Consider the following 11,825-nt stretch of genomic DNA (forward strand, 5'->3'; position numbering starts at 1 on the left):
CTTGGGGATCCACACTGGATCGACTGATAGACCTGGATCGGACTGATGATGAGTTGTTACTCATTCACGAACCATTCGTTCACCAGTAGTGATGCTTTTGGTGTGCCTTCATGTAAAGTCATGCATCATACTGAGTTGTTACTCTTTCGCGAATCATTCGTTCACCAGCTTTTTGAACCATAATACGGTATCCCGTAGTCGGTTTAACAGTAACTCCTCAGTAGCTAAAGAATAACAGTCACTTAGGGCCCCAGTTGTTCATCATTAGTTACTCAGTAATGAATACAGTAGTCCCCTAATCTGTTTACAAGTAACTCCTCAGTAGTTACTGAATCACTTAGGGCCCCTTTAGGGCCCCACTTAGGGCCCTGGTCATTCATCATTCGTTACTCATTCGTTCCTCAGTAACTACCCACGTTTTTGCGTACCTTATTGTAAAGTGTTACCGGGAAATCTAATTCAGTCACTGTGGTGAAAGGATGAATTAGGTTGTACAAACCTACCTTGAATGAACCTTTCATTATGTCTTGTGTTCATTTAATGGGGTTGGGTTCGTGTTGGGTCTCTTTCTCTTTTCGCCTGCTTCTTGTGGTGTGTGTGGAGCACCAAAGGGCTCTTCAACCATTCAAACACCTCCACCACACACACACACACACACACACACACACACACACACCTGTGACTCCCTCACCCTAATCCTGTTGGCCAGAAGGTGAACTGCACCGAGGTGGATTCACCGAGGTGGACTCCCTGAAGTACATGAACTGCGACATGTACCACGGGGGGGAGGAGGGGGAGATGGGGGGAGGGGGGGGAGAGGGAGACGGGGGGGAGAAGACAAGGGGGGAGGGAGAGGGAGACGGGGGGGAGAGGGTGATGGGGGGGAGAGGGGGGAGGATGGAGACAGCGGGGAGAGGGAGGCGGGAGACGGGGGGGTGAGGGGGGGAGAGGGAGACGGGGGGGTGGGGGGGAGAGGGAGATGGGTGGGAGGGAGATGGGGGGGAGAGAGAGATGGGGGGGAGAGGGAGATGGGGGGGAGAGGGAGACTGGGGGGAGAGGGAGACTGGGGGGGAGAGGGAGAGGGGGGGAGAGAGAGACGGGGAGGGAGAGACGGTGAGAGAGAAAGAGAGATAGAGAGTGTGTGTCCAGCTGTCTGTGGTTTCTTTTTACAACGTACACAGACAGAAGCACCACCCCCTCCCCTAACCAAAACCCAGGGAGGAGGTCCGAGTATAATGACAGAAAAACATTTGTTGTTTTATTTATAATTTCTGATTAATATATTATTATTATTAAGGCACTTATGTAAGCATTATTTACTAATAAAATGAGAAATCATCGGCTGAACACACGAGAACATTCAGTTAGATACACTGAGTTGTTTATTGCAATTATGCTTCATTAACAAATACAACAGAAAAATAGTCCCTTACATGGACACAATGAGGACTAAAACAATAAAAGTAGCAGACTTTACAAATTATCAACAGGTGTGCACGTATCTTTAATAACTGAACATGTTCTGCGGCCGTTTGGTTCCCAACAGAACACAAAAAATCAAGATTCAGTCTAAAGTAATTTACAACATGCAACCATATCCCATAGACCTCTTGGTTATTATGAATAAAATATAAAATCTGCTTTAAATCAGGTGTAAATCAGGATTATGACACAAATGATGATATCAGAGCCCGTAAGACCTAAACTTGTGTTGTCTGAAAATATACAAACATTTACCATCAATAGGTATTTTATATACATTTCAAATAATAAATGTGCTTATCTAACTATGTCTTAAAAGTCTTTTCGTGGTTTATCATGCTATACTTTCCAGAAGAGAGAGAGAGGGAAAGAGAGAGAGAGAGAGAGAGAGAGAGAGAGAGAGAGAGAGAGAGAGAGAGAGAGAGAGAGAGAGAGAGAGAGAGAGAGAGAGAGAGAGAGAGAGAGAGAGAGAGAGAGAGAGAGAAAACAAGAGATAGATACAGAAACAAAGAGAGACAGGAAGCGGGAAGGAGAAAGAAAGAGAGAGAAAGAGAGAGAGAGACAGAGACTATAACTGCCACAGAGACAGTCATCAGTCCTCTCAGGCATCCAAAGCCCCTTCATCAAAAGCCTCAAATACTCTAACTAGTGTGTGTGTGTGTGTGTGTGTGTGTGTGTGTGTGTGTGTGTGTGTGTGTGTGTGTGTGTGTGTGTGTGTGTGTGTGTGTGTGTGTGTGTGTGTGTGTGTGTGTGTGTGTGCGCCCGTTCACCCATCCGTCCGTTCTTCTTCTACAACCGATACAGAGACGCTGAGGCACCACCGACCCCCAACTCCCACCTTAACCAAATCCCAGGGATGAGGTCCCTGGTGAAAGAGGCCTGGAAGGTGTGGATGTGTGTCAGTGTGTCTGACGACCCTCCTCCACCTGGGGACACTCTGTAGAAGGACAGAGTGCCAGCAGGCCGGTCCAGATACACTCCCACTCTGGTAGAGCCCGCGGGGGGGAGAGGTATGGCTGTTTCACCGTTGTGCACCGCAGTGTAACGATCGTAACGACAATAAAGAATCCAGGACTTGTTCCCTCCACGCTGTCTTCCACGACCCACCCCTTGCCTTGGGACTATTCTGTATGCCACTCCTATATCAACACGTCCTTTCCACTCTACCTCCCAGTAACAGGGGCCACTCAGAGCTTCTCTACCCAACACCTCGAGCAGGGAGTCAAATCTCTCTGGGTGATCCAGGAACGACCGGGCCTCTTCAACCAGCGTGACGTTCCTGTTGTCCTCAGACAGAGAGAGGAAGCTGTTCCTCACGTTCGGGTCCAGTGTGAGTTCACAGGCATCTGAGGGAGAACAAGACATGATGAGCTGCTGAACCATTCTTCATTGTCATCATCATCGTCATCATCATCATCATCAATAGTACTGTTCTCCTGCGTTCTTCTTCCTTTTATTCTCTTTCAGACTCTTTTTTTGGTCGTTCTCTCTTCTTCAAACATTAAAATAGAAAGACAAAAAAAATTCTATAGTGGAATCATGTGCTGTATATTTTCTAAGCAATTGTACATATTGTGTTTATGATAATTACAATTAAAGTTAATTGGAAATCTCATGTGTGTGTGAGTGGCTGTCCCAATGAAAACATTGAAACGAGGACGAATGTATAAAGTGCATTTACTCCCTCAATAATTATACTACATTAACATTTTCGGTAAAATGAGCTTATCACTCACATGAAATATCTAAACAATATTTGTAATATCTTCCAAGATATTAAACTTTTGGATTTCCCTATACACATACATTGCACCCAACCTTCAAAGTGACATCTGTGTACACAACAGACTGAACAAGCTGAGCTCACATACAGGCTGGATACAAGCATACATAAATACATAAGTACACATACAAATGCATATACATACTCATACATAGATACATACATATGTAAAAATACATAGGTACACATAGCTAAACATAACTATACATACTCACAGACATACGTATAGATACGTGGTAATGTAACGATACATACAAAAAGATACTCATATGTATCCATGAATACGTATTCATAAGTACACATTAGGGCCTGACCGATTCATCGGCCTGCCGATTTAATCGGCCGATTATAGCCTTTTTGAAAATAATCGACATCTGCCAAAAAGACGCAGATTACAACCGATTTTTTTTTTTTTTTTTTTTTTTTTTAGAAATGTTATTGCGCTTAGTATCCTGCAGATTGCGCTCCTACTCGCCTAGCTAACTAACAACTTTAGCTGGAGTAAAAAAGAGGCGATTGAATTTTACCGTACAACATGAAAGCACGCTCGCTCAGGCAGCTGCGCGCTCACCTCACCAATGAACACAAGACGCGTTGTTTGAGCATGTTGTGCCTGTTTTACTTTAGGTCCCAGGCCATGTTAATTTGTTATACTGTAGACTCTAACGGTGAGACCATACTGCTCAGCACGCACGTGTTAGTCACTGCTCACAAGCGCAGCACATTAGGAGTTAGTTATTTATTTTACATTTTAAATTACACTAATTTTTTACTGTAAATGTATTCTAAAACACTCAAAGGTTCTGCATTCAATTCACATATTCGTCAAAAGTGTTTAAAGTATATTTAAGGTATAAAAAAACTATGTTTTATATGCTTTTTTTGTTTTTGTTTTTAATCGGCAGATTAAATCGTAATCGTAATTTTTCTCTGAAAATAATCGGCATCGGCACTCAAAAATCAATATCGGTCGGGCCCTAGTACACATAGCTAAACATACATACTCAGACATACGTACACATTAGTACACATACAGACATAAACATACTTATAAATATAGGCACACATACATAAACATACGTTCACATACGTAAACATACATCCACATACATAAACAAACATATTAATATACACACACATAAGCGTGTAATGGCAGTACAAGTACCATTTCTTCAATAATTGTACGATTTCTAGTTCCTATTCCTGTCCTATTTCACTTTCCTTACATTGTCCATTAAGTTTGCACGTCTGAGTTATAGTTTGTGTTGTTCTTGAGAACGAGTCTGTGGTTTGAGGCTAGGTTCAATTGGACAACATACGTGGCTGGTTGTCTGCTTCCGGTAGAAGCTGAACATCGATGGACTTAAAAAAACACCTCTTGCACGTCATGACATCCACAAAAACTAGGGAACCGTTCGCAGAATTCGTGGTTCGGTTCATATCACTGTTTTGGGTTTGCTACGTTTTGCGTAAAGCAGGGGATGACACAAGTGACTATAAAAAAAAGTACACTTATAAACATGTAGTGTGACACACACACACACACACACACACACAAACACACACACACAAACATATATATACACAAATATATATCTATATATGTATATATGTATAATATATTTATACACACAACTCTACAACAACGTTATGAAAACATCAACAACAATGTTATGAATATATAAACAATTCTTGGATCCAGAACTTACCAAAGACAAGCAGCTCAGCAGTGTGATTGGCCGTGCCAGCGCTGTTGCTCGCCATGCAGCAGACCGTGTTCACGCCATACCTCACACCTCTGACGAAGAGGAAGCCCCTCTCCACCCAGGCCTCTGAATGGTCGTCTGTGCCGTTCCTCTCCAGGGGCCTGCCGTTGTGGAGCCACTCGACGGTGGGCTCCGGCGTTCCGCCGGCGTGGCAGGTGTAGCGGGCCGTTTGGCGCCCGGGCAACACGTGGGTAGAGGAGTAGAACTCTGTGATGCTGGGAGACTCCTCCTCCTCCTCCGTGGGCGTCACTGAAATAGAAACCGGACCTTGGTAGACCACAATATAAACCTGACCTTAGTAGACCACAATAGAAACCTTACCTTAGTAGACCTAAACACATCCAACAACTTTTCAACTCTTAAAGAAGGAAAGGAGGTCTGACAATATATAAACTGAAGATATAATGAAGAGGGGATGTTCAGACATAAATCCCAAAAGCAGAGGGTGTTCTTGAAATAAATGTTAATAATGCAATTTGTTTAATAACTTGGATAAAACCCTCACCGAGTTCATCCAGTAAGTGCTCTCTCCCCTCCCTCCAAGGTGACGGTGAGTCTAGAACAGGACAGAGGAGTACAGAAGAAATGAGCTCTAAAACAGAACGACATTGTCTCTAAACATCACAGGTCCCACAGCCAACCAAACACAAAGTCCATCCCCCCTGCAAGAAAACATGTTATCATTATTAATGTTAATACTAATTAAAATAGCAAAAACTATAATTATCAATATCATTATCGTTGCTATTATTACAATCATTCATATTATTAACACCAATTCTAACAAAAACAATAATGATCATTATCATTGCTATTATTACAACTAGAGTTTCCGCGCGTGCGTTGCGCACGCTCAACCTCTAGTTGTAATGTTAAACCAATAGCAATAATGTGGAAACCCCAGTCGATAATGTAAAAAATTTCTGAGCACATAATATAATAACAATTTGCCTATAATGTTACAACGATAACAATTTGGTTCACCTATTACGTTATGAAGCAAGCATAATAATTTCCTCCTTATTTTATGAAGCAAGCATAAGAATTTCCTCCTTACTTTATGAAGCAAGCATAATCATTTAAAGTACGCCGCATATTGTATATCAGAAGATTTGACCCGGAGGGTGTTCCACACTTGATTGTAATTCTATAGAATGATGTGATTTAGACTCACTGAAGTGCAGGGAGATGAGGACAATACTCAGCAGTCCGAGGCTCACAATGACAGTGATGAGCAACCATAGAGCTGTTCAGTAGTAGGACAGACACACACACACACACACACACACACACACACACACACACACACACACACACACACACACACACACACACACACACACACACACACACACACATACACACACACGGTCACTTTGGCTAAAAAAGTTTTCTAAACATAAATCTTAAATGTATTTGGAGGAATACATACTTTTTTGGATAATTCTTTTGGACTGGATTATTTATTTTAAAGGTCCCATGGCATGAAAATCTCACTTTATGAGGTTTTCTAACATTAATATGAGTACCCCATATCTGGCTATCGTCCCCAAGTGGCTAAAACTTGCGTTTGGTGTAATACGAGCACTAGGTATCCTGCTCGCCTTTGAAGAAATGGAAGCTCAGGCGCACTGTTACGCGGCTCAGACGTAACAAAGAAACGAGCCAGGAAACAGTGCGACAATCCACGTTTCTGGTGTTAATTGCGTGGAAAGCATCAATCAAAATTGGTCTTGACAATCAGAGCAAAACACAAATCAAATCTCCCGCCGCCGTCTCTCGGAGGCCAGGCCCACTTTTATCCGGTTTGGGGGACACGCCCCGGACGCGGGCACACCCCCATCCTGGAACATGCGGGACCAGGCCTATGAGAGCAAAGGGCAGACAAAACAAGTAGCACACACACACAATGACTACTGAAAGGCCAATGTGGCCGTAACACGCGCTGATTTGGAATGTGGCCCCATATGTCGTCATAAGGGGCCAAATTACCTCCCCTTTCACTGCCTTGCCCGCCCAGAGAATTTGGCCCGCCAATGAGACAATGAGCTATGACCGCCGCGAGGCACCACCGCCGCGAGGCACCACCGCCCGGGACCCGGCAGCCGGCAGCCGGCAGCAGGCAGGATCAGTCTACTTCAGATTGATGTTGAAGTGGAAGAACCAGAGACGTAGAACCCGACGCAGTCGTTTATGATTCATAATATCGTCTGGAGGCGCACACAGCTTTTGGCCGTGATAATATGTAGTATATGATATAGATATCAATGGATTACATGATATTATTTAGATATAGAGCTCCAGGACTGTAACGCAAGTGTTGTACACTTCTTTGTTATTTGGATAACCGCTCTGCTGTTGGTGTTATGGCGCATAACACGTCGGACTCTCGTCGCTGGTCTTTCCACAACGAGACTCGTAGTGGGGGGTATCACAGCCATGGTTGAGTGGGAATTGGGGGAAAGGAACTTTGGCTTTGACGCCCTGAAGTACATGAACCACGACATGGAGGAGAAGGGGATTGTTGCCCACGATTGTCTCCCGCTTGAGCCCCGCTTCCCGCTTCCCGCTGCCGAGGTCCCACCGCCTCGGCGCTGCCCGCTGTAGGAGGCGAGGTGGTGAGGCTCCGGTGGGAGACAATTGCGGTCAAAAATCCCTTTCTACTCCATGTAGTGGTTCAGTCTACTTCAGATTGATTTGGACGCTGAAGAACCAGAGACGTCGGAGAACCCGACACAGTCGTTTGAGATTCATAATATCGTCTGGAGGCGCACACAGCTTTTGGCCGTGATAATATCTATTATGTGATATAGATATCTATGTATAATATGATATTATTTAGATAGAGAGCTCCAGGACTCCCGAGCTTCAACCCTAACCCTAACCCTAACCCGGAGTATTCTAGAATATTTACAGAACACGGCCAAAGGCTGTGTGCGCCTCGCCATTGTGATACATCCACTGTAAACAGAGCGCATGGTACCGTGGTCGCAAGCTGCTCAGGGCCACACCCCCACCCTCCTCCTTGACCCGCCTCTCTCCTCCTCATTTGCATTAAATCTACAGACACCGAAACGGCCCGTTTGGGGATAGCTCAATGTGCGACTGGCTCGTAGTGGCTGTAATTCTGCACCATAGCTGAATTTCGGGAACGACTTAAAATACTGTGTTAGGGGCCCACTAATATCTATATTAAAGTATCCATAAGTAGCATGCAATGGGACCTTTAAATTCTCTAAAAAGGGGCACCTACCAAATCTTCGCTTTATGGTCTCCTCCCGGTTCAAAGACGTGTTCTCAGGTTCCTCAGAGGGTCCAGGGTCCGGTTCAGAGATGGTGACCATGGGTGCTCTCTGAGGGCTTCCACGGCTTCTGAACTTAGCCTTCTTCATTGCTCTATCAGCTGGAAAAACAATGTCAGGGGTTTTAATTCTGACCAATTATCAGCTTGCAATCTGATACCATCAGTGTCAGGAAATGTTTTTCTTCTGCTCTTATCAGATGCCTTAATTTGACACACAGACTCACTCAAGCACACACACACGGACACAGAGTAATGTTCACACAGATATATTCATATTGCGTGGCTATCATTCACAGTCCAGACTCTCTACGGTCTGCAGAATCCCTCACCGTCTTGAAGAAACACCTGAAGACCTCAACTGAGAACACCTCAGTAAGTGATGACTGGTACTGTGGCTCTTGTGTTGAGTTTAGAACACACTTAAGCAGAACAAGTAATGGTCTATAGCATACATGTTATTATTCCCTCATTATTGAGATATACACACAGTAATACACACAGAAATACATACGTACACACACAGTAATCAAGGGGGCACAACATGTGGCCTGCGTGTCACCAGGGTCTTTCACATCGGCCCATGCAGAAAAATATGAGGATATGTAATTAATTTGACACGTGAGTACACCTGATATCACTTCAGTTCACTTCACTTCAGAGCAGCCATTAATAAAACACAAAATTGTTGATTAAATAAACCATTGTCACTCTAATGTCACTTTGCACTACCAATATTAATTAATATTAAGTAATGAAAAACTAAACTTGTGTTCTGCTGCCTAAAGTTACTCTGCACTCTGTTCCACGTATATAACAAACATATATCATGAAACACACAACTACTTGAGATGCCTAGCAATAGTCTGTAACTCATGGGCGTAATCACAAGTCAAGTAAGGTAAATGTGAGCTTTTGGTCTTGAACACACACATGTCGTTATTTAGGAGAATAAATCAGTCTATACGGTCGCTGGTTCATCAGGTTGGTCCCTTTGGTTAATAACTTTTTCTAAAAGTACATTTTAAATGTATGCAGATGAAAACACTTTTTTTACTGGATCATGGCACCTACCAAATCTTCTCTTCCTGTGCTCCCTCTGGTCCAAAGACGTGTCCTCAGGTTCCTCAGAGAGTCCAGGGTCCGGTTCAGAGATGGTGACCATGGTTCCTCTCTGACAGCTTTCAATGCTTCTGCTCTCAGGAGTCAGCTCTGCTTTATCAGTTGGAAAAATCCCGTCACACGTTTTTATTCTGACCAGTAATCAGCCTGCAATCTGATATAATCAGTGTCAGGAAGTGACAGTTTTTCTTCTACTCTTATCAGATGTCCTCATTTGACACACAGACTCACGGATGCATGCAAACACAACCAAACATTTTTTCTAAAGAGACAACATACATAGGTAGAATATAGCAGATAGCGTCCCTCATTATGGGAACGGCAGAATTAGTGTGTTTTGCAAACATTGTCTGTGTGTGAGTGTGGGTGTGTGTGTGGGGGGGGGGGGGGTGAGTGAGTGAGTGAGTGAGTGAGTGAGTGAGTGAGTGAGTGAGTGAGCACGCGTGTGAGAGAGAGAGAGAGAGAGAGAGAGAGAGAGAGAGAGAGAGAGAGAGAGAGAGAGAGAGAGAGAGAGATTGTGTGTGTGGTCTAAAAGCAGTGTTGGTTGTTCCAGTAGTTGATGTTAACTCTGATGCATATCATTTCTGTGAAGCCTATCTCTTCTGCTCACAGGGAATTAACATCCACGCAAACCACTTTTACCACGCAAACCACCATCTTTATGCCTAGTGTGAGTGCGGCCTCAGGGCGCACTCACACTAGGCAAGTTTGCCTGTTCCGTGCTGCAGGAAGATTCAGCACGAATCCCCCCCTCCCCACTCCCCCCGCTGGCCCGTGGTCACACTGCTCCCAAAGGCCGTGGCCTGGGCACGATTGCTCCTTCATACATACGTCATCACGTCGTAATACGATAAATACGTCATCACCAAGCGTCCTCGCCGCCATAACAACGATGGAGAACAACAACGTGAACGCTGTCGTTGGCACAATTTTCAAGTAAACCCTCGACTTCACTATCGCACCAACGTAAATCCACTCGTGAACCGCTTGCCGCCATTGTTTAAAATGATTGTTGATGGGAAGAAGGGCATGGACCTATAAAGAAAGAAGGGTCGCGCAAGGACTACGTCATCCAGCTCACGTTGCGTCTGCGCGTGTCATCTCATTAGCATCTGTACTTTGGCCACGGCACACCTCTCCCAAGTGTGCCGTGGCCAAGGGGCTGTTCCATGCTGGAATACAGATGGCGTGGTCACACTAGCCAAACGATCTAGACTTTAGTATGCAAATGAGCTCGGGCACCGCGGCCCTAGTGTGAGTGGCCCCATTATAACTGTCACTTAGGGCCCCAGTTAGGGCCCCAGTTGGGGCCCTGGTCGTTCATCATTCGTTACTCATTTGTTCCTCAGTAACTACCCACGTTTTCGCGTACCTTATTGTAAAGTGTTAACGTGTTACCGTAGTACTGACAAATGTTGTAGTTTATGTCGTTTTGTAATTATTATTTTTGCATTTTTCTTAAAGGTCCCATGACATGAAAATCTCAATTTATGAGGTTTTCTAACATAAATATGAGTTCCCCTAGCCTGCCTATGGTCCCCCAGTGGCTAAAACTTGCGTTTGGTGTAAAACGAGCACTAGCTGTTCTGCTCGCCTTTGAAAAAACGGAGGCTCAAGCGCGCTGATTTGGAAATCTGTGCTCATGACGTCATGAGGAATCTCAGCTCCTCCCCTTACTCTGCCTGGCCCGCCCAGAGACGTTGGCCCGCCAATGAGACTCGACCGTGCGAGCGCCACATGTGTGTGTGTGTGTATGTGTGTGTGAATACACACACTGTAACGCAAGTGTTTCTTGTCGGTTCTTTGACGTGTCTTGAATTTCCACAACGAGACTGTCGTGGGGGTTATCTAAGCCATGGTTGAGAAGGAATTGGGGGAAAGGAACTTTGGTTTGACTCGCTGAAGTACATGAACTGCGACATGCCGCCGGTTGCCGCGAGGCACCATCGCCCGGCAGCGGGCAGCCGGCCGCAGGCAGCGCGCGGTTCAGTCGACTTCAGGTTGATGTGGAAGAACCAGAGACGTCGCAGAACCCGACAAAGTCGTTTGTGATTCATAATATCGTCTGGAGGCGCACACAATATGTTATATGATATAGATATCTATGTATCATATGATATTATTTAGATATAGAGCTCCAGGACTGTAACGCAAGTGTTGTACACTTCCTTGTTATTTGGATAACCGTTCTGCTGTTGGTGTGATGGCGCATAACACGTCTGGTATTTCTACAACGAGACTCGTATTGGGGGTTATCTCAGCCAAGGTTGAGAATGAATTGGGGGGAAGGAACTTTGGCTTTGACTGCCTCAAGAACATGAACCACGACATGGAGGAGAAAGGGATTGTTGGCGGCGAATGTCTCCCGCTT

At 44.7% G+C, this 11,825-nt stretch overlaps 1 protein-coding gene across 2 annotated transcripts; it reads right to left on the reverse strand.

Annotated features, from left to right (window-relative positions):
• Positions 1 to 1,485: 1,485 nt before the first annotated feature.
• On the reverse strand, positions 1,486 to 9,611 carry LOC132454598 (E3 ubiquitin-protein ligase Midline-1-like). Of its 2 annotated transcripts, none has more exons than XM_060048073.1 (5): positions 9,407 to 9,611; positions 6,206 to 6,277; positions 5,537 to 5,587; positions 4,975 to 5,280; positions 1,486 to 2,828 (listed from the first exon to the last, which is right to left on the reverse strand). In XM_060048073.1, the coding sequence occupies exons 1-5, from the start codon at positions 9,495 to 9,497 to the stop codon at positions 2,272 to 2,274; spliced, it is 1,077 nt and encodes a 358-aa protein (XP_059904056.1). In that variant the 5' UTR covers positions 9,498 to 9,611; the 3' UTR covers positions 1,486 to 2,271. The 2 variants fall into 2 exon arrangements, with proteins under 2 accessions (XP_059904056.1, XP_059904054.1); XM_060048071.1 differs by lacking the exon at positions 9,407 to 9,611 and adding an exon at positions 8,285 to 9,393.
• Positions 9,612 to 11,825: the final 2,214 nt, after the last annotated feature.

The sequence above is a fragment of the Gadus macrocephalus genome, chromosome 3 (genome assembly GCF_031168955.1).
Source record: "Gadus macrocephalus chromosome 3, ASM3116895v1".
In the NCBI taxonomy this organism is placed as follows: Eukaryota; Metazoa; Chordata; class Actinopteri; order Gadiformes; family Gadidae; genus Gadus; species Gadus macrocephalus.